Genomic DNA, 22455 nt, shown 5'->3' with positions numbered 1-22455 from the left:
AATTGACCAATCAGTTATTTCGATTATCAATCGATTCTTTAAAGAAATATGTAATTTTTTTTAAAATAACCTATCAATTGGTTCATTGGTAATTTTTGTACAGTCCTAGTTCTAACTCTCCTTAGAACTTGTGTTTACGCGTACATACTATATACAGTCCTAGTTCTAACTCTCTCTTAGACCATCTCCAACCCAGTTTGTAAATGGGGTTGTAAAAGGCCCAACCACCATTATACAAACCCAATCCCAAAAAATAGGGCTCCAACCCAGGTTGCAAATGGGGTTGCATTATGCAACCCGTGGGCTTCAGGTGCCAAATATCCACCTCTTTTCCCTGGGATGCAAATGTGATACTGTTTTTTATGAGATACTGTTTTGTATATGATACTGTTTTGATCAAAAGACCCAAACCCATGTATATATACATGTACATATACATATATATATATATATATATATATATATATATATATATATATATATATATATATATATATATATATATATATATACACGGGATGAAATTAAAATTTCAGACATTCCAATTCATTCCAATTCATTTAACAAGTATAAATAGTATCGGACCGGAATTACAATAGGCCTTCAATTTGGGCTTTAGTCTTAAATATTAAATTGTATCTCCATTATACAACTCCCCATTGCAATCAAAAAAAATTTCGACCCCTAAAACACAACTATTCATGCATGCAAAATTTAAATTACATCCCTAATTTCCAATCCATGGTTGGAGATGCTCTTAGAACTTGTGTTTACGCGTACATACTATATACAGTGAATTCTGAGTTCTCCTTAGAGGCCCAAGGTAGGAAAGGCTCTATGCCTCTATCTATTCTTCTACCTCGGCAGTAGTAGTCCAACGTTGAGGCTGGGCCATGTATGGGCTTTCCCTTTTGGGTCATACAGTCATAGCCTCTCACAGGCAGCTAGCAACGAAGACATTTCTGATTTCTCTACGTCGGCCCAATAAGATCTACTCATTCCTTTACGTCAGCCCAATCTCTCCACCTGAACTTCACTAAGTAGTTTATCGCCACGTTAGCATTTCTCTGAAGAACATCATAGAAGGAAGCTCTCTCTCACACAAAGCAAAAATACTCTGCAGAGTAGAAAGCCCCGTACATGAATGCCTGCGTAAAAGTCTCTGCTGATCTTCTCCTCCTCTCCATGTCCAAAACCGAATCTAAGGTACAATGATTTTCAAGTCCAACACGTCATGTCCTCTGCATTTGCTCCTGTTCTAAAGTCAGCATCTTTTCCATCGCTTCATGATATGTTTCTTGTTCTATGAAGTTGTAGGTAAAGACACTGCTCGCTGTTGTTGTTGTTACCGTTGCTTAACAAGGTTCAATTTTGGTGTTAGAGGTGTAATTTCAGATACCCATCTGTTCGATTTGAGAAATGCGACAACCCCTTTTGAGAATTCGAGGAATTTTTATTTTTATTTGATCACTGAAGTTAGGGTTTTTGTGTCATCAGTTCGTGAAAATCTTTCGATTCCCTTTTGGGCTACTAACTTCCTTCGTGTTAAGATGGAGTATAGTGGAAATGTTGTCCACGTGATCCCTAATGCCAGCGAGAATTGGATGCCGAATTCCGGGGATCCCGCTGTTTGGGCCACAGAAGATGAGTACCGGGTTTGGAACACGCGAGAATCCTCCACAGATACAACATCCAACTCCCACTACGACCAGAGACAGTCCCAAACGCGGTCAGGCAGTGAACCTCCTAATAAGAAGTCAAGAAATGCAGGGCAGGAATCGAAATCGAAGGCTATAGGGAAGATGTTCTTCAAGACCAAGCTCTGCTGCAAGTTCCGTGCGGGCACCTGCCCCTACATCACCAACTGCAACTTCGCCCACAGCATGGAGGAGCTACGTCGACCGCCCCCAAACTGGCAGGAAATTGTGGCGGCCCACGAGGATGAGAAAGGTGTTCAATTGGAGCCTAGGGAGGAATTTCAGATTCCTTCCTATGGAGTTGAGACACAGAGGTCCTATAAAGGTAGGCATTGCAAGAAGTTTTACACGGAGGAAGGTTGTCCCTATGGTGATAACTGCACGTTTTTGCATGATGAGCAGTCAAAATATAGGGAGAGCGTGGCTATAAGTTTGGGTCCTGGAGGCTATGGTGGTGGTGGGGGTGGTGGTGGTGGCAGCGGTGGCAGTGGTGGTGGCAGCAGCACTGGTGGAGGAGGAGGAGGAGGAGGAGGAGGAGGAGCAGGAGCAGGAGTCGACAGTGCTGCGAATGTGAAGCCATCAAATTGGAAGACAAGGATATGCAATAAGTGGGAGCTTACTGGGTATTGCCCGTTTGGGAGCAAGTGTCATTTTGCACATGGTGCTGCAGGTAATGAATCAAAATGTTTTGGATAGATCTCTTTTTTCCATTTTTGTTGGGGCTAGGTATAAATTTGACAGTGACTTTATTTACTGATTATTGTTCAGAAGTAAGTTTTAAAGTTGATGTGTAGAGCTGTGTTAATAGACCATATTAATTTGAAATGCTTCAATTTTGGAAAGAAAAGACTTAAGATACAATAATTGTCATGACAAATTGACACTGGAAGTAGTTTTTACTTTATGACTAATATTTTGATGCAGTTCTTTTCATTTATCAATTGACTATCTGCAGACTTGTGTTTGTTCTCTTACGTCTTTAGTAACCCTGTACCCAATTTTTGAAATCCATGTTTATCCGCTGATCAACCCATACTGTAGGACGTTAGGGAGTATTTTGATGCAGTTCTTTTCATATATCAGTTGACTATCTGCAGACTTGTGTTTGTTCTCTCTTTTTTTTTGGTAACGTGGAACCCATCCAGCTACCCACCGGACAATTGGATGGTAAAGTGGTAAACTCCGGATCACATGGAATAATACCCTGCAATCCCAAAGATCAGTTGAGACCTGGGCCGAGGCCTATTGCTGGAGATAACGCAGGGTGACATTAACACACGTTTGTCTGAGTAAGGGTTCGTCTCGCAAATTGCGATAATGAAAACACCTATGAGACTTGAACTCACGACCTCTCGCTTGCTCTTAGAGTAACCGCGGTCAAGGTCACCATCTCAGCCAATGACCCGTTGTTTGTGTTTGCTTCTCTTATGTCTTTAGTAACCCTGTACCCAATTTTTGAAATCCATGTTTCCACTGATCAACCCATACTGTAGGACGTTAGGGAGTGAGTATAGGAATGGCAAATGGATACATCCTTCAGTGCATGTCTGAATGCTATTGTGTTGTTCTTTATTGATATGTGCTGAAAACCTCTGTTCCATAGAAATTTTTCTTTGTGTAGGAACTTTACTAAAACCATTGCTTCTTTAACTGTTGTACAGAAATGTGTAGAATTGCTGCATCTTCTTCAGAATGTTAGTGCCTTGTACAGTTGTACCTTGTATTAATGCTGATGATAATTGCTTTATCTACATCATTTTTGTTGAATATTTGCTCGTCTTGAGCTACGTGAATTGATAGTTATGGACATTTTATGACTGTACTTGTGCATTTGTATTAGCTTGGTTATGGTATTAAGGTGTATTTTCACATCTTTTTTAGGTTATCTAGGCTAATAATGTTGATTTCTATGAGTATACAATTCTCTCTCACTGTCTTTGAGAACAGTTCCGATCCTGAGCCATGGTATTGGAAGATATTTGCGTGCGGACTGCTGAAAAAGTTTTTTGTTAAATGTTAAGAGATGTCTTTTACAGGATGGAGTTAGACTCCACATAGAGAAAAATGGAAACAACAGTTTTTTTTTTTTTTTTTTTTACCTTATCACTTCTTAATTTTGATCTGCCTTCTATTTTAGTGCACCAAAGCTGACAAGGAAGTAGTAGCTCCCAAACTACCTTGACGTCAATTAATCTGCCTTTCGTTCAAAATAGTCAGTACTCCACCTTTCGTTCAAAATAGTCAGTACTCCACCTTTCGTTCAAAATAGTCAGTACTCCTTTAGTTATTGTGACATGTATTTTCATGCTCTAGGCTCCATGATCCAGTGGATCACTGGAGTAGAAAGAGAGGGTCAGCCCTTCTATATGCAACCATCTAATAGCAAATCCTCTCTGATGAGTCATTGTCTTCGGATTCGGTATTCACTATGAAGCAATCATTCATTCCGTTTCAGCAGTTCTGTGCTTCCTTCAGGCTTGTTACAAGAGTAGGAGTCTATACCACTTATTCAACAGCAAGCAGCCTAGCTAACTGGTCTCTGATTTTGACTGAAAAAGAATTCAAATTAAGCAACTCCAAAAGAAAATACCTTCTTCGAGAGTTTAGATCTTGGGTTGCATATGGAAAGGTCTTATTTTGACTTTGATGCCTAGGGAATGGTATGCTTCACAGAAGAACGTCACGCATACATTGCATACCTTATGCATAGCTCATAACGCTTGTACTCATGTTTTGAAACCCGATTTTCTTAGGCTACTTACCGCGTTTATATATGCTTGTTCCAACTGTCTTGACAGGAGGTGACTTGCTCTCATGTTGGTTCTTAGATTGCTGTTTTGTCTGCGTTTCATTTAGTTTGTTGATTCCAAACACGTAGAACTAACTAGATCAAACTTCCAAATTTCAATACCTTTTCTTTGTCGAGATATGTGGCAATCATGACAGGTAGGATTATGTGGCTGTATCTGACTTCAGAACTTTATTTTAACTGCAGAGTTACATCGGTATGGCGGTGGTCTTGTCGAGGCAGAGGCTAATTCTTCTGCTGTCCCTACTGATTCAAAGCAAACTGGTGTGCCGTCAAAAAATCCCGCAGATAGCATGGTTGGATCGGTCCCTTCTCTTCCTCATTCAGATGTTTATCATATTGGAGTTTCATCACAAAGGTCATGTATTATAATCCAGAAGCCTGGCCAGAGAACTCATCAGAAATGGAAGGGTCCAGACAGGATCAGTAGGATATATGGTGACTGGATTGATGATATTGAATAAAATGTCGGAACTGTTTTGTGCAAATTCTGGAGCAAATTAATGAGAACTTGGATAGCCTAAATGAGGGGCGGGCCGAAGGGATAACAGAAGAATGTAATTCTCATAGTTCATGATGGATGGCATCATGGGTGCATTAGATCTTAGCGTAAGGAGATTCTTGTTTGCTTCAATTCCCTTCACCACCTGCTCATGGGAGCTCTTAGCACCATTTTCATTGTGTACCGATCATCATATTTATTTGAATCTTGAGTTTCTTTGTAGTTTTCGTGACCTCTGTTTTTAAACTTTGAAGACTAAATGCTATCTTTGTAAGTTTACCACCTTGCTTAAATTTACAGACATTCTCTCTCTCTCTTTGTTCAGTTTTTTTTTGTGTCTGGGAGTTTAGTTTTTTTAATTAGATTTTGCGGAGTTAGTAGCTGCATTACCACTGTAATTTCAATAATCCCTCAGATTTAGCCATTTAGGGGTGGAAAAAAAAATCTGTTCAGGTCGGACGACATATGTTTACGAAATATTTATTTGTCTAGATTCTAATCTAGATTGGATTTTGGATGTACTTAATTTATCAAACTCAAATTGGTTTAAATTCGAACAAGTAAATTAGACAATAACCTAATCCAAATTAGGACGGACAATTAAATCGGATAAGATTTTTGTGTTTGGACACAGACTTGGTTTTAAATAAGACAAAATATTGCGTTTGGATCCAAATTTAAGAATTTTGGACATATCAATTATGTCCAAACTTGATTTTACTTGGGTCGGACAAATTCAATCATCTAGATCTTTTACCACCCTCACTCAGATTTTCAAGTTTCAAACGGTTAAAAAGGTTATGGTTCCATATTTGCTGGATCAAGATGGACCGCAAAAAGGATCCATCGATATAGAAATGGGCTAGCCCATAACATCTCCGGGATGGGTCGTTACAGTTCAATGGTCTGGGTATATTCATAGATCAGTTTTATACGGGCTTGTATGGAAACCTGAAGATTCTGAGTCTCTGACCCACCTTCGATCTTCGTTCTCCTTGTTCGAGAACAAGTAGTGATCTAAAACTGATTTGTTTCGTAACATTAGTTCTTCGACTGCGGAATCTAATCTCAACATGGAGTCGCTCAATCCCAACAAGCTTCTCAAAGAAGAGTAAAAACCCTTTCACTTTCTATCACTAGAATTAGATACATAGACACAGAGATTTTCAACTGACTGGAACTTGTTTTTCCGATTGTTTAGATTTGTTAGCAATTTGAATGGATCTTCGATGCTCGAAATCGCTGTGCTTTCCACTATAGTACCGGTTTGTTCCCTTAATTTTCCTTTTTATTTTTTTTTTGAAGTTTATTTCCCTTCCTAATGTTTGAAATAACACTGAATCCTCTGAATCGCTTCACCATTTGTGTATTGGTGGTGATTTCAGGGTCTAATGCTTCTGCGACACGCCATCAGCTCGTACGGCATAACCGGTAATTACCGTTCTAGTTTGAAACATTTCAGTATTAACAATTTTGTTTAATTTAATCTTGATACTTGTATATGGATGTTTTGATTTGTCATTTTAATTCAACTTTTATCCCGCAATAGTGTTGATGACAACAATATGACCATGTAGAAAGTTAAATGTTAATGAGGGAGTGCGGAGATATTCCGGTGCTAGATTTTGTATGATTTTTTATTATACTCCTAGAAAGGAGGGGGGGGGGGACTGTTTTGATTGCTATGATCCTGAAAACGATAATGAAGAATTCCTGAGTTGTTATAGTAAGACTAATAGGTATCTTACAGTGTCAAACAATGAAGATTTAAGATTTATATGTTCTTCGATGCAAATAAAACACCATACCTGCATAATTAAGTTTAATATTCGACTGAGATATTAACATAAGTCTCTTGGAGTTAGTGCTTCTATCTGAAATTAGGCTGAGATGTTGTGTAGGATACCTTGTTGCACCTCAGCTTTGGCTATTTGATATACCAGTAGATCCATCTATTTCTTCAATCTGGAATTTGCTTTGCTATAGTCTAGCATCAGTTTATCATTTTTTTTTCTATAAAAATGTGTTTATCAATTGCGTCTTTTTCTCAGATATCAAGTCAAAGATATCGTCGAAGAAAGATGATGATGTTCTTGTTCCTTCTAAAAACTGGCTGTTTTACTTGGCTACAGTAACTGTGGATTTCATCTTCATTGTTCTTCCCATGATTTTGTTTTTTTCTGTAAGTATTCATTAGCACAATATGAACTTTTTGCGTCAACTGGAATGTGTTTGCTCAAGACTATTTAGGGAATCTTATCTTCAATTTTGCTGTTGTCTGTCAATGGCGACTTGTGTCCTCTTAACTTTTAACAGTTACTGCTTTGTCTATAAACAGAAAATCTCTACCACAATAATAGTGTTTTTTTCACTTGTAGTAATGGTTAATTGGTTTCTTTGGTCATTTTTGAGGCACTATGATATGCGCTGATGTAAGCTTCGTATTCTGGTTCTGACTGACAATTGTAGTTGCTGATGACAGGTATTAGCGAGGTGGATATATATATTCACAATCTTTCTGATGATATTGATCTTCTCTACTGCAGCTAAAAGGTAGAACTTGTAAGTCATGCACTTAACTTTTCTTTTTCTCCTTTTTAAAAAAATGATTTATGCGATTTATTGCGGAAAGTTCTTTCCCGTTTGCAATGTTTAAGGATGCTCCTTGAGCAGCTGAGCATGTATCTTATTCATGTCCAATGCACTGACTCAGAGCTATATGTGCTCCAATACAGACGTTATTTTTCTTCTCACAAAGAAGTTGGATCCATTCCTCTTAGGGAAAACGTCTCAGCATACAGGGTTTCTATGGTATGCGGGATGTCAATTACTTAGCATTCGTTATAGTTATGCTATTTAGGTTGGCTACCTTTGACTTTGGTAGGGTAATTGCTGCAGGTGATAGTCACATGCTTGTGTATATTGGCTGTTGACTTTAGAATATTTCCAAGAAGGTATGCCAAGACAGAGACATATGGCACCAGTTTGGTAAGATTTTATTTGTTTGATCGGATAATTGGTTAGTGGTCTTTATCTTCTATAAGCATTCTGTAGCCCCTTGTAATACCGTATCATCATAAGAAACTTATTATATTTTGATGCAATGATCTCAGATGGATCTTGGGGTTGGCTCCTTTGTAGTTGCAAATTCATTAGTTTCACGGCAAGCTCGAAATCTCTTATCAAGGTGAGCCATTCAGACATGCTTACATGTCATTGATTTTACAATATTTAAATAAAGGACATAGATATAAATGGATTGGTAGATGGTGTACTTTAGAATCAGAGTGAACAGAGATGGAGAATTCATTTGGTCGCACAACTTAGTTTTGATACAAATCAAGGCAGTCAAGTCAATCACTAAAATGTTTGGGATTGAGGCTTTGAATCATTATGGCCAAAATATGCCTCTTTTTTAATACCTTTTTAAATTCTTTCTTTTCCTTAATTATAGTGATTGTTTTGTATCAATGATGTTATAGTGTCATCTAGTTGGTTTGTCTATGTTACAATGATAGGAATTGGAAGAATGCTGTTCAATCTACGAGCCCGCTGCTATTACTTGGATTCGGTCGGCTTCTTTCTACAGCAAGTGTTGACTATCAGGTTCTTTTCATTTAATCTATTTTCTGTAAATGTGCATGGTGACATGCACTTGAGTTGTCAAGTACCAGAAGTGGGAGATTGGTAACTTTTTCCTTTTCTACTCTTTTCATATCCAAACAAATGTGGATATTGTAATGAGTTTAACTGGTGGACTGGATAGCTCGGTAACTGAGATGCACCTAATACTGAAAGAGAGACATGCCTGGAAAATCATTGACAAAACCCAGAACGTAGTCCCTGTAGATGTCAGGCTAACAGAACTTGGCTTACTTCTTACTTCTTTGTGTAAGAAGGAAAAGTACAACTTAGTAGGGATCACACTTTTTCTTTCCTACTAATAAAGTCTTCACAGTATGGCTGTGAGTGGGGAACAACAAATATGTTTTATCCTGTTGGACTCATTGAGTGATGCGAGAGTGCTCCTAAGCTTGGACTCTGGACAATATCAAATTTTTATATGGAACCGTTGCATAACATTTTTTCTTTCATCATGGTTCTTCAGAAAATAATAGATCCAAATTGGTAATCTTAAATGAGTATATTCACTGTGTTTCCCCATTCAACAGTTGTAAGCATCAGCAGAAAGGAACCTGATTGGCTTTAATCATATCAGTCTTTGTTACTCGGGCATTATTGTTTGCAGATAAGCATTTTAGTTGTGGATATCTTGAACCGTTCATTTGTCTGGCTAGATATCCTGTTTTCTTCTAAATTAATTATTTTTCTAGAATTTCCATGTTATAATTTGCTACCGTATGATCGACTGATCGTTAGTAGATGTCAAAGTGTATCCTTTTTTCTTTTTCCCCGTAGGTTCATGTGGGTGAATATGGAGTGCACTGGAATTTCTTTTTCACACTTGCTGCAGTTTCTATCCTTACATCCATAATTAATGTTCGCCCACGGTATTCTGGGATTTTCGGTTTAGTGATTCTAATAGGTATGTTTTCAAACAAAATTTTCCTGAGTTGGAATTCTTTAAATTGTTCGAGTCCGTTGACCTTGTAACTCTTCAGGGTACCAGATTTGGTTGATTTGTGGGTTAAATGTCTATTTGCTTTCTAATGAAAGGGGTACTGATGTTATCAGCAAAAATAAGGAGGGAATTTTCAGCATATTTGGTAAGGATAACTGGTCAAATATGATTCTGCTTTGTTTATCTCTGGTATTAAGTCTTTGGTCTTTCAAACTGAACTAGCTCCTTAATGTTTTGCTTTTAGTAAGTGGTCATAATATCTCGTTGGTCCATGTTGGAGATGATGAAAATATGGAGCTTTGTACTCTGCGGTTGGTGGAAAGGAGGAGAAAACCTTCTCCTAATTTTTCTCAATATACAAATTTTCTCTCCTGTTTTTTCACGTTCTTATTCCCTTCCTTTTCAAAACAAGAATGAATAGCTAGTTTCAAGGCCGGCCAAAAACAACATAAATTGATACACTAGTCCATCAAACACTTTTAAAATTCATTTTTGCAAAACTATTATAAAAGCCAGGTTTGACAGGAAGCATGTAGTAATGTAGTAAGTATTTAGTGCATAGTTTTTCATTAAGTTATTGGTTCGTGTTCTTTGCAGGGTATTGGGGCATGTACCTTCTTGGTGTCCAGTTGGGATACTACCTTTTCTTCGGAAGTAATAATCACCAAACGAACTTGAGAAGCAATAACTGGGCAAGGATAAGAGTGTGGTGTCTTTCTCTTCTGTTTTGGTATTTTTTTTTTTTTTTTTCAATAGCTGTCTGTCTCAAACCCTGACCCCTCCCACTGCACGAGCCTTGTGTCCAAGAGTTGTTTAAGTTTTTTACCAATGGCTGTCTCAACAAATCCGGCATCCCTTTTAATGAATGATTGATCTGAAAGTGATTTTCCCTTTTCTTAATCTTGTTGCAGGTTATTGACTTTGCTTTTAGACAGGCATGTTGAAAGAGTTTCTCGTAGAACGGTAGGATGTCCTTATCTGCCCGATTCACTGATTTATGGAAGTTATATACTGACACTGTTGATGTATAACAATTACAACATCTTTTACAGTGCAACTTGGCTTATGTAACTTTTGTTCTGGCTCAAAATCTACAGGTAGTTCTATCTCCCTTTCAGGTTTATATATGTCTTGTATTTAATGGAAGATTTGCTAACCACCTTATTTGAAAGTTGCATACAACTTTGAACATATTGTCAATGGATTATGTTTTCTTTTTCATTTTTCTGTTTCTATGGATGCTTTTCTTTTGTTGACCCTCATCAATTTAGTGTGATTATATATTAAGCATGGAAAACTAAAAGACGAGTTGATTTCAGGTTCTAGCAGTATTGATGCTCTCTGATTATGTCCCTGGAAGTAAAATTTCGACACTTGAAGAAGCATTTAATCGGAATTTACTGGGCTCATTTCTTCTGGTGAACTTAAAATATTCTTGTTCCTATTGCTATATAACGAACTTTATATTTTTTAATCTCCTTTTCAAGCATACAGGAGTAATCTTTTTCCCTCCTCTCTTCATGATTGCAGGCAAATGTGCTTACAGGGCTGGTAAACTTGTGCGTGGACACCCTATTTGTCCCATCATTAACCAGTCTATTTATCTTGCTCGTTTATGCTTATGCTTTATCTATAATCACCGGCATTGCAGATTTTTGCGGGATTAGATTAAAATTTTGGTAGGATGACCTCAGTTCACTGTACTGTAGTTGAACTCGTAACTTAATTAGTTGAGATAATTGATATTCTCGTCAGCTATTGATTCTTTTACTCTTGTGCTTAGCAACATATTAGCAAGTAGCAACTGCGCACTACATGCATCTCTATGTCTAAAAAGGTGATTTCCAAGTTGCTAATGCCTTGGCATTGATATTTTCTACATGTTACCGGTACAATTCCGAGGACCATACTGATTGTAATTGGGTATACTATACGAATATCTGGCACACCCATTGACAGGAGAGACGTTAAGAAACAATATAGGGGATTTGTGTTCTACATGGAAAGTGATTAGAAGATTGACTTTACTAGGATTTCTGGGTTAGAATGGTGTCTGATTGGGATGATTGTTGGAATATATTATTGAAGGGAATCTGTTCAGTTGATCACATGGATTCCATGGACAGAGTCTCTGACAAATTGGACCATGGTCCAATGTCTACAACCTCCGGTCCTCATCGGCTGATAAAGCTGATAGTTTTCTCTCTGATGTAGCTAAAACTTACACATACAAATGTATATCTATGTCTCAGTGAGATGGAAGATGCGAATGTATTATACCTCCTCAGTGACACGTATCCTGTATTTGTGACACATGGAAGTAGAGTTTTATAAAACTTTGCGACTGTTCAGTGAAAGCAAGTTGTGTTCTTTTACATACATAACCACTTAAGGGTGGCAGAGTTGGCTGAAGATGAATCATTCCAGTTGTGAAAGCCAAGTTCAACTCTTCATGTAAACACTTTGCGACTTATCCGGGGTTTACATGGCTCTTGATTTATCGTAATAAAAAAAAGGTTGTGTTGTTTTACCTGGTGTGCAGGATTACAGGCTATTTCATATATTGGGAATATTATTGAGGATATATTTGGATTCTGGGTCACTTTCAAGTGAATCTTGTTACTGTGGTGTAGGTTATATTTTACAAATTTTACTGTGGTCCAAGCCGAATTTACTGGTCTTGTGGACTGAATCTAGCATGGGCAGCCTAATGAGACAAGAGATGCAAGGTTTGGCAAGCAGACATGAACAGAGCCAATATATTGTAATTAATGGTCTGCTTTGCCAAGGCTTGATCTCAATATTCAGAAGAGAAATGGCAGCAGGTGAACTTGTGCTGTTGTGCAATGAGCATAACCCATTGTTGGATTGTTGTATATAACTGTTCTGTTATTAAATGATCCTTGCTAATTGTTGTATATAACTGAGATTAATCGAATCCCCATTGACATCGACCGATAGTTTGGCAAGGCACATGAGTGGCCCATATGTTGAGAACTACTATTCATGAGTTTTTGCAGTTCCAATGTTGGCTGTCATGCACATGCAATACTTGCTATAAATCTGAATAACGTACATGAGAATCTATTGCATGTACGCCAGTGATTTGCTGTGAAACCAAACACAGATTTGACTGTGAGGAGTAGCTTTTTTACACAGCTTGATATATTTGTTTCTATGCATATTTCTATATAGATTTGGGTCCCCCCTAACGCCCTTCCCTTGTTTGCAGATATTGTGCCAGTGTTGACACTTGACAGCATCTACTTAACCAAAACAAGGATGAGTGTGAAGACCCTCTTTTCCTTTCACTCACTTTCTGAAGCAGAAAGACACAAACACCTTACTGCAGCTCTCACGTGCACTATATAGTATATCCTTCTCTCTATATTACCCTACCTACACTTGAACAAAGATTTTTGTGGCTTTGAAGTGCAACTTTGCTGGTACAGAAGAGAAATGGCACTAGAAGCTCTATCTTCTAATGAGCTATTGAACTTCATTATCTATGACACTATCTCTGCTACCTCATGCAGCAAACATGAGTATGAAGCAGAGACCAGGTTTGCACTTGAGAACTACATGAGATCTCCACAACGACATGATGGTTCTACTAAAAGCAGCTGCTCATCGATGAGTCATCGCCAGAATTTGGTAGCGCAAGGGAAGAAGAAGAGGAAGAGAAAACCAAGAGCTTGTAAGAACAAGGAAGAAGCAGAGACACAAAGAATGACTCACATTGCCGTCGAGAGGAACCGGCGCAGGCAGATGAATGACCACCTCGGAGTCTTGCGCTCCCTCATGCCCAAGTCTTATGTTCAAAGGGTTTGTTCTTCGCGTCCTCTTATTGTCATTACCAGTACTGTTTTTTCGTTAAAGTTGTTATTATAACAACAATTTTTATTCTTGTTTCAATAAATGCTGTAAATTTTGAACCACTAATCAGAAATTACCAATGTCATTAAAGTTAAGTGGGAAATTTATGCTGCATTTTGAAAGTACTGCCTTTTGCTTATTTAGATCATTCCTTTTGTTTATTTGTCATGTGAGACAGAGACATGCATTGTCTGATTATTGCTACTATATTAATTACATAGATTCTTAATTGATTATGGTTCCTAATTATATGATTATTTTGAACTATTTTTTTTTTTTTGTGTGTTTGGATAATTATGTGTTTTTTCTTGGGCAGGGGGATCAGGCCTCTATAGTTGGTGGTGCGATAGACTTTGTGAAGGAACTAGAGCAACTCTTGCAATCCCTTGAAGCACAAAAGTTACAGCTACTGCAAGGACTAACAGCACCAAATGATGACACAACCACCTCCTATGCTGCCGCCGGAGCCACTTCTAAGTTTATGCCATCACCATTTTCTCAGTTATTTGCACACCCTCCTCAATTCTCTTGGTCTCAGCTGCCTAACAAATACACCTCAACTACTAAGGCTGCTACTGCTGATATTGAGGTCACCCTGATTGAAAAACATGCAAATATTCGGATTCTAACAAAAAGAAGGCCAAGGCAGCTCCCGAGGTTGGTTACTTATTTTCAGACAGTTCAACTCACCATCCTTCACCTCAATGTGACCACCATGGACCCACTTGTGCTTTACTCAATCAGTGCAAAGGTAATAACCACCGTATACCATTTTTTGTCAGTGAGTTTCACTCAATTGGCAAATTTAATCTGAACTCTAAAGGCCTAATTTTGGAAGGTATTAGTCACTTTATAGTTTATAGTAGGCCTAGCTATATAAGAGTACATGATTGGTTAGTGCACTCATCTATTCATACCATACAAAATGCACACATAAATGACACTAAAAATTTATGGGGTTGTTTAGTCATTTTGATGAGGAATAGTACTAATGGATATCAGATTCAATTATTGTCATATGGAGAGAATGGGCAAAGTGAGCATTTTAGGTGTTTGCCATGTGTGGCATTGTACTGTATTAGCTCACAGTTTTAGAAAACATAGAGAGTTTGTGCTAAATGTTGAATATCCTTAATGTAGGTTGAAGAAGGATGCCAACTCACTTCAGTAGACGACATAGCAGGAGCAGTCCAGCACATGGTAAGAACTATCGAGGAGGAAGTTGTCTTATGTTGATCAAGACAAGACATAATTAGCGTTACAAAAATACCCTTGTGCTTGGCCTAAAACCATGGACCATCTAGGACATGTTTTTGGTAAATATCAATGTCAACCTCCAACATCTCTCATGGTTTTAATTTTGTGTATGTGTTGGCGCCATGATGTTGTTTCTTTCTGCAAGACTAAAAGCACAAAAGACTATAAAATAAATTATATGACCAACCCAAGCCTTGAAAATGTATGAAAATTGCATTCTAGATTGTGTCATCAAAGCAAAGCAAGACATGAACAAGCCCGACTCTCATGCAGAGACACAAATGTTCTTGCTGCTCTGATAAGCCTGTTTTCTTTCCTTGGTAACAGAGAAATGAAGGGTGGAGTATTGGAAAAAGAGATGAAGATTTGTAGTTTTATGAAGGCGAAAGCCTGCGAGAGAGGGGGGGTTTTGTGGGATCGATGCATCTTCTCTTTTTGTGTGGTGGGCTCTGAGCCTCCATTTTGTTTCTTTGTGGCAAACAGATCTGTATTCTAATTAAAGCTCATGTCTTGTTGCGTATTCAGATAGGGACATAATAAGCCGTAGCTTATCCAACTTTATTTTGTGGAAGGTAGATCTCCCATCTTCAATTTGTAGTACACGATTTAATGGCACAGCTAGGTCACTTCTTCAGCTTGTATGTCCTTCCCTCTACATGGTGAATGACTGATCGCTTAGATGAGGGAGTGGTGATATATTAATAAGGAGGGCAAATGCCTTCTAGCTAACCGATCTTCTAGGTAGTAATTCATTGGGCATGTTGGTTACAACTAATCCATGTGTGGGTAGTGGTTGAGCTTGTGTGATTAGTTGAGGAAGGTATGTGCTTGTTGGGTGTTGTACGGGAGTGCACCTAGCCTGATTCTTAATAATGATATCGGAGTTGTTCGGTCTCTACATGTGTGGGTGTTCAGACATGTCTTCAGTAGTCCATTGGGCCTGTTGGTTACAACCAATCCATGTATGGGTGGTGGTTGGACTTGTATGATAGGTTGAAGAAGGTATAGGTTTGCTGGGTGCATGTATGAGCATGCGTCTAGCCTGTGTGGGTGTTCAGAAATGTCTTAAGTAGTTCATTGGACCTATTGGTTACAACCAACTCATGTGTTGGTAGTGGTTAAATTTTTATGATTGGTTGAGGAATGTATAGGTCTAGTCTAGCATTCGTTCTTAACAATGACCAAAAGGTTTTGTCGGGCCAATAGTTGATAAACAAGCCTATTTTCTTTAGGGTTTAGGGTGTAGGAATTTAGAATTTATGATTTAGTATTGGTTTAGGATTTTATAGGTTTGATTTAGGAAACTCTCTTCATAGTTTTTAACCAGTATATATCGAGATTTTATAACTTGTCAATTTAAACAATTATATGAGATTTAAGATTTAGGGTTCAAGGCTTCATGGGCTATTGGGATGGTTGCATTAATGATGTTGGGCTTGCTCTTAAAGGTAAATGCGGGCTCTTGGGCCGGATGAAAAGTCCACGTGGGTCCAAGAACGGGCTTCTGGGAATATATAAGGTGTGGACCTACTGCGACAGTGATGGTGACAGAGAATGAAGTTGTGGGTTTCTTTTTTTTTTACACATATTTTTCCTTTTAAAGACAAATTTACTTACCAAAAATATTTTAGAATTTAGAAATTTAGAGTTTTTTTTTCTTTAATTTTATTTTTGACACTCCTGTAACAATTTATTCGACATATAACCCTCGGTTTTAATTATTTAGTGATATAGCACCTTACCGCTGTTACAAACAGCAACACCATCTTGTCTTTTTCAATGCCATTGTTATGTGAAGTGACATTAACAAAAATGACAACGCCGATACTTGTAGTAACGTCTTGTCTTTTCTAATTTTATTGATCAATTCCAACAAATTCTTCAATATACTATTAAGAGAAATTTTATTTACACACCATCAAACTATTAAAATGAGTGGCGGCCGGTGAAGTGGGAATAATATTATAGTAATTAATATTTTAGTATCCATAGATTGAACCATCAAACTACTAAAATGAACCATCAGCTCATGGTTTTCTAGTTAAAAGGTTGACAATCCTTTCTCCGTAAAGAAGAGACCAGAAGGACCACCATTAGGCAGCAATGCCAACTTCACAGGACCTTGAGCACCTTCTTCAATAGTTCGATTTACTGGATGCAAGGACCTATCAGTCTTCACAGGTCCAGGACAAACACAATTGATACAGAAATTAGTTGGATAGTTGTTGGCCAAAATTCTTGTGTAAGCATTCAGAGCTGCTTTGGATATTTTAGCTGCAGACGGTCTAACTGGCCAGCCATTGATTTCTATCACACCATTTTCAAAATCCTTAAGAAACTCCCTCAACACATCTTCCACTCTTTCTTCTGTAAGATTTTCGATGTCTCTGAATATTTCCAGAGCCCACTTGTTTGTCATGTACTGTGGTATCACAAGATCATCACAGCAAAAAGAGAGAAATATATCAGTGAAACAAAGCAATATATCAGTGAAACAAAGCAAGTACTGTGGTATCACAAGATCATCACAGCAAAAAGAGAGAAATATATCAGTGAAACAAAGCAAGTACTGTGGTATCACAAGATCATCACAGCAAAAAGAGAGAAATATATCAGTGAAACAAAGCAAGTGAATATTAATAAGTAGGGATGGCAACGGGGCGGGACATGATCGCCCCTCCCTGCATGTAGGGGCGACTTTTACGCAAAATTGTAAAATTAAATTGCACATCCTAAGATTCAAACCTGAGACTTCTAGGTAGGAGAGTAAGTGGTATCACAAGATCATCACAGCAAAAAGAGAGAAATATATCAGTGAAACAAAGCAAGTGAATATTAATAAGTAAGGATGGCAACGGGGCGGGACATGGTCCCCTCCCTGCATGTAGGGGCGACTTTTACGCAAAATTGCGCAAAATTGCAAAATTAAATTGCACATCCTAGGATTCAAACCTGAGACTTCTAGGTAGGAGAGTAATGAACTAACCAACAAGCCAAAGCTACTTTCATGTTACATTTGCTAACTAATTAAATTATTATCTTTACATACCACCTATTATATTTGTAACCCAATTAAATAATTTTAGTTTTACTTAATGGGTATTGATTTTAAATTTTATATGATACACATCTATAGTTTTAAATTGTTTTAATTTTATACTTTATTTTATAAAATCTTAGGGTCGTAAGATTTTGTCAACATTTATGAGTAGACGGTCGTGTTATGACTTTAGGGTTTAGTGTTTAGGTTTAGGGTTTAGGGTTCAAGGTTCAAGGCCTTTAGGGTTTAGGGGTTTAGGGTCTTTAGGGGTTTGGGGTTTAGGGTCTTTAGGGATTTGGGGTTTAGACTTTAGGACCTTTAGGGTTTTGAAGATTAGGATTTAGGAGTATAGAGTCATATTTAACTTAAGATTTAGGGTCCTATATTTTTATCAAGATCAATTCAATTGAGTTAGGAATAGAGACTAGAGAGTCATATTTAACTTAGAGTTTAGGGTAAGCTCTTATCAACATTTATTCAATATAATTAAGAGTATGATAATATTATGTTTAGGGACTTAGGATTTAGGTGGGACTTTGATTTTAATAATAATATCAAATTAAAATATGTTTGGACAAATAAATATTTTTCTATATTATGTTATATATATATATATATATATATATATGAATATCTATAGCGGGTCGGGTTGCGGGGCGGGGGATCGGGTCTAGTCGGGGCGGGTTGGGAGGCATACCCGCCCTCGCCCCCGCCCCACCCCGCGGAGGGTTGAGATTTTTTTGCCCCTTCCCCGCCCCGCACAAGCCTCGGATCGGGGAAAATTCCCGCGTGGCGGGTCGGGTCGGGGACAAATTGCCATTCCTAAGTCCAACGAGCGAGCTTTACCTGTAGCTGGCCTCCAATGGAAGAAACATTAACAATCCTTGGTGAATCAGAGAGCCGGAGAAGGGGAATGAGTGCCTCAACCATTCTTTTGGCACCATAATAGTTGGTTTCGATGCATTCTTCAGCTAACTCATGAGTTTCAATTATTTTACTCGAGTCTATATACCAAGCATCCGGTAACTGCCAAAGAAATTAACTTTGTAATCTTTGTAATTAAATTGATCCCATATAACACAAAACAAATACAGCCTTCATATCAAAATCCTAATTAGCCGGCCAGTTTATTGAATAGTTTAAATAATTGCTTATGTTAATTAATTACCGTATTAGGGTCCGGAATAGGATTACCGATGACTTTACCTCCACTACAAAATGCATTGTTCACCTGTACATAGAGATATATAGTATTAATATGAGACAAGTCATGACTGGATGTTAATGAGTAGAATTAATTAAACCTAGAGATAATTATTTAATTAATACCAAGATATCAAGCTTTCCGAATTTGGATTTGATAAAATCAGCCAAAGAAGCAATACTAGCAGGGTCTGTAACATCAAGCTGATGAAAGACAATGTTTTGAGAGAGGGTGGAGTACTCCTCCTTGAGCTTCTCCATAGTTTCAAGTCCCCGCTTCTCATCTCTGCTTGTTAAAACTACTGTGATTTCCTCAGACGCTAACAACTTCACTATTCCAAGTCCAACTCCTCTATATGAACCTGTCACAACCGCATACCTGCATACAAAAATATATGTGTATACGTCTATATATATATATATATATATATATATCTATTAACCGTGGAAGATTGAGATGGGTGCTATTGCTACATACCTTTTTGTTGATTCCGCCATGGATGTTATGTTGAGTTTGAGAATAGAAACAAATCAACTTACTTTTACTGATATAAACTCAAATGCATACATAGCAACCAGGGTCACTTTTACACGGATGCTATGACACCACTGACACACACATATAATATATATATATATATATATATATATATATAGACTCACACATATGTGCAGAATTGTACAACCATCAAATATCGCTAGCGAATCGCAGTTGGCTCTTGGGCCACAGTATATCCATGTCTTATCTGATGAGAAAAAGTGGTCGCAGACAAAAAAAAATGGCCACGTTAGCCTCATGTGAGTGTGACACTTGAACAAAAATAATTCGTGGAAAGTCTCTAGATGATTTGGTGTTCAAAATATGAAATTGGATTCACCCTCCTCTGAGTTATTAGTTGTTGCAACAAATTAGGTTGGATTATATATTGTGTATGTGATTTTTAACCCATCACAAGCTTTATTTTTATATATATACATAAAGTTGACCTTTAGATTTGGATCGACATTTTGCAGAGTAGATTAGGAGAGTATGATGACGGGGTGGGCTTCACTCTCCACCGTCCAAGATGTCGCTAGCGAATCATTGTTGGACAAAACAAATAATGACTATGTTTGGTAGAGTGATTGGATTAATTTTCAAGGTTTGTTTAAAAGTTGTGGAAAAAAAGTTGTAATAAAAATTTTGTAATATATTGTGAAGTATTTGACGAATTAAAAATTAATGTTAGCTTGGAATTATATTTGATGATTTTTTATAATAAATTTTGTTATAAAATTAAATCTAATAAATATAATTTTTTATTAAAATTAATTTTAGGTGTAAATTATAAATATTTTTATATCAAAACTAAAATGATTATATGAAAGGTGAATAGTACTATATTTTTTATTTACTTATTTTATTATACTTTTGTGATTTTATATTATAATATTTATATTAATAAAAAATATCAATTAGTAAAAGAATTTTTAAAATTAAAAATTAAAAGCCAAATTTCTTCTATAAAATGCCTTATTAATAAAAATATTACACTATCATATCATATTATCATACATGGGGCGCCCGTTTTTTGTTTTTAAAAAAAATAAAAAGTAATTAAATCTTCAATAAGTTAGTGGAACCCCACATTTAAAAAAAATGAAACACTATAAAAGAAAGTTTCAAAATTTCAAATTGGAGTTTCCTTTTTTAGCAAGATCTGTTGACATTTGATGGAGTGGGGCCGCAAAGTGGTTCCGCCCCATCACACACACGATATATGCTTTCGTTTCAACGACAAAATCTCATATTGATGGGACTCATGGCCCACATAATTATACTCGTCTTTATCTGATGAGCAAAAGTGGTCGCGTGATATAGATAGCGATGGAAGTTTGGTTTTTTGGTTAGGTTTGTGATATTCCTAAACTAACCCTCATAAATTGATGAAGGCCACGTGGCGGAAAGAATGCCAGCAAGGCCATAACTAAAGAAGAACCGAAGGGTGTACTTCGGTTCTTAGCCGAAGTATACACTTCGGTACTTCAAGGGATGATGCACTTCAGCTCAACCAAAGTGTTCATCTCATTGTACAACAGAAAAGGCTGCTTCGGTAAACAAGGTTCAGCTACAGAAGAGTCCTACTCCCCTTTGGAGAGGGATACGGATGGAATTTACCATCCGAGAAACCCTTTGGAAAGCCAATGAGAGAGAGTCTGACTCCTACTACAACTTAAACACTTCAAACTCATATAAAAGGGGAACCTCTGCCCTCAGGTAAGCTATCTAACTCCGATACTCTAAAATACTTACTGAGCAAGAGGCAAAGCTCGAAGCAACGAGCCATCCTCCCAAGTTTAGTACTGTACTGACTTGAGCGTCGGAGAGGTCCCCCGAGTACACCCTCGGGGCCCTACCGAAGCTTACGTTCGCTTCTTGTGCAGGAAGGAAGGAAGAGATCACGTACCTGCAAAGGAGAAGTTAGTTATTCCTGCTCAGTCTGACTTGGCTGATCCGTCTAATAGGGTAGACCTGTTTCAGACGTCATCAGTTTGGAACCAGAATCCGTAAAATCAAAATTTTTTTGTTTGATATTTAGATAAAACCTAACCAGACCATTTAACAAGTGAAAACCAAATCGAAACCGAAAATTTTGGTTTCGATTTGGGTTTTTCGGTTTCAATCGAAATTACAGAAGATAACTCAATTAAAGTGAGATGTCGGAAATGTAAATAGAGAAAACTTTAGGATAGAATGGTATTTTTACAGTAATGTTTAAAAAAAGAAAAAAAAAATGATGTGTGACTTGGCTTCCACAAAAAGCCACAACAGATGGACCATCTCTCCCCCTCCAATTTTTCTCCACTCTCTAGTTCCCTTGATCTAATCTATTGCAGTAGGTGGTGTCGCAACCGGGGTCACGATGTGGACCGGTGATTAAAGGATGAAAAATATTCAGAATTACCACCAATTGATTTGAGTGCAATTGGACACTAAAAAAATGGTCTACGAACCAGAAAATGGGTAAGGGGGTCTATTGAATATGGGGAAAGTGTTAGGCACCCCACAACTCCCGAAAAGGTTACCTAGATTGATCTATGTGTTTTTTCTAAAAATTTATTTGTCCCAATTTGTTTTAATATTAGACCAAGACTTTATTTTGAAAATCCCATTTTAATGAGTTTTATTGGAAATTTATGTGAAAAGACATTTGATGGAATTTGCAAAAGGGCATTGGGTTTTATATCAAGGGGATTTCGATCACATAATCAAAGAACAATAAAATAAACAGAAGGAACAGTCCAATTTTATTTAGCTAATACAAATGGTATTTTAATTTTAAAAAGATAACATAATTAAAGTCTAGACATGAGCTGAATGTCATCAAGTCCTCCTCCTAATTAACTTTGATTTAGATATCTAATAAATCAAATTACCATAGTTTTACGAATACAAATGATACATTAATTTAAAGAGATAACATAATTAAAGCCTAAGCAGGAGCTGAA

The 22455-nt window shown here is 37.3% G+C and overlaps 4 protein-coding genes across 8 annotated transcripts; 3 read left to right on the top strand and 1 right to left on the bottom strand.

The window, feature by feature from the left end:
- The first annotated feature begins 1049 nt into the window (after positions 1-1049).
- On the top strand, positions 1050-5320 carry LOC119980306 (zinc finger CCCH domain-containing protein 12-like). 2 transcript variants are annotated; one of them, XM_038822955.1, is made up of 3 exons: positions 1050-1206; positions 1312-2367; positions 4693-5320. In XM_038822955.1, exons 2-3 carry the CDS (start codon positions 1551-1553, stop codon positions 4968-4970), a joined length of 1095 nt encoding a protein of 364 aa, XP_038678883.1. In that variant the 5' UTR covers positions 1050-1206; positions 1312-1550; the 3' UTR covers positions 4971-5320. The 2 variants fall into 2 exon arrangements, with proteins under 2 accessions (XP_038678883.1, XP_038678882.1); XM_038822954.1 differs by having other exon boundaries at positions 1068-2367.
- Positions 5321-5968: 648 nt separating this feature from the next.
- LOC119981168 (uncharacterized protein At4g17910) lies at positions 5969-12955 on the top strand. Of its 3 annotated transcripts, XM_038824213.1 has the most exons (17): positions 5969-6119; positions 6210-6273; positions 6394-6439; positions 7060-7190; positions 7491-7561; positions 7744-7819; positions 7907-7996; positions 8122-8195; positions 8527-8614; positions 9428-9554; positions 9631-9735; positions 10188-10320; positions 10502-10553; positions 10643-10687; positions 10910-11008; positions 11121-11269; positions 12823-12955. In XM_038824213.1, coding segments are annotated over exons 1-17 (1389 nt in total). In that variant the 5' UTR covers positions 5969-6081; the 3' UTR covers positions 12824-12955. The 3 variants fall into 3 exon arrangements, with proteins under 3 accessions (XP_038680141.1, XP_038680140.1, XP_038680142.1); XM_038824212.1 differs by lacking the exon at positions 12823-12955 and having other exon boundaries at positions 11121-11372; XM_038824214.1 differs by lacking the exons at positions 9631-9735; positions 12823-12955 and having other exon boundaries at positions 11121-11372.
- LOC119981170 (transcription factor bHLH71) lies at positions 12914-15466 on the top strand. Of its 2 annotated transcripts, XM_038824216.1 has the most exons (4): positions 12914-13036; positions 13127-13415; positions 13783-14217; positions 14607-15463. In XM_038824216.1, exons 2-4 carry the CDS (start codon positions 13173-13175, stop codon positions 14700-14702), a joined length of 774 nt encoding a protein of 257 aa, XP_038680144.1. In that variant the 5' UTR covers positions 12914-13036; positions 13127-13172; the 3' UTR covers positions 14703-15463. The 2 variants fall into 2 exon arrangements, with proteins under 2 accessions (XP_038680144.1, XP_038680143.1); XM_038824215.1 differs by having other exon boundaries at positions 13023-13415; positions 14607-15466.
- A 1189-nt stretch (positions 15467-16655) lies between these two features.
- Positions 16656-19604, bottom strand: LOC119981184 ((+)-neomenthol dehydrogenase-like). The gene is made up of 5 exons (XM_038824237.1): positions 19445-19604; positions 19093-19345; positions 18932-18994; positions 18610-18789; positions 16656-17145 (listed from the first exon to the last, which is right to left on the bottom strand). Exons 1-5 carry the CDS (start codon positions 19462-19464, stop codon positions 16765-16767), a joined length of 897 nt encoding a protein of 298 aa, XP_038680165.1. The 5' UTR covers positions 19465-19604; the 3' UTR covers positions 16656-16764.
- Positions 19605-22455: the final 2851 nt, after the last annotated feature.

Source organism: Tripterygium wilfordii, chromosome 16 (genome assembly GCF_013401445.1).
Source record: "Tripterygium wilfordii isolate XIE 37 chromosome 16, ASM1340144v1, whole genome shotgun sequence".
Lineage (NCBI taxonomy): Eukaryota > Viridiplantae > Streptophyta > Magnoliopsida > Celastrales > Celastraceae > Tripterygium > Tripterygium wilfordii.
The sequence above is the reverse complement of the archived record's forward strand: the minus strand, read 5'-3'. Positions and strand labels throughout refer to the sequence as shown.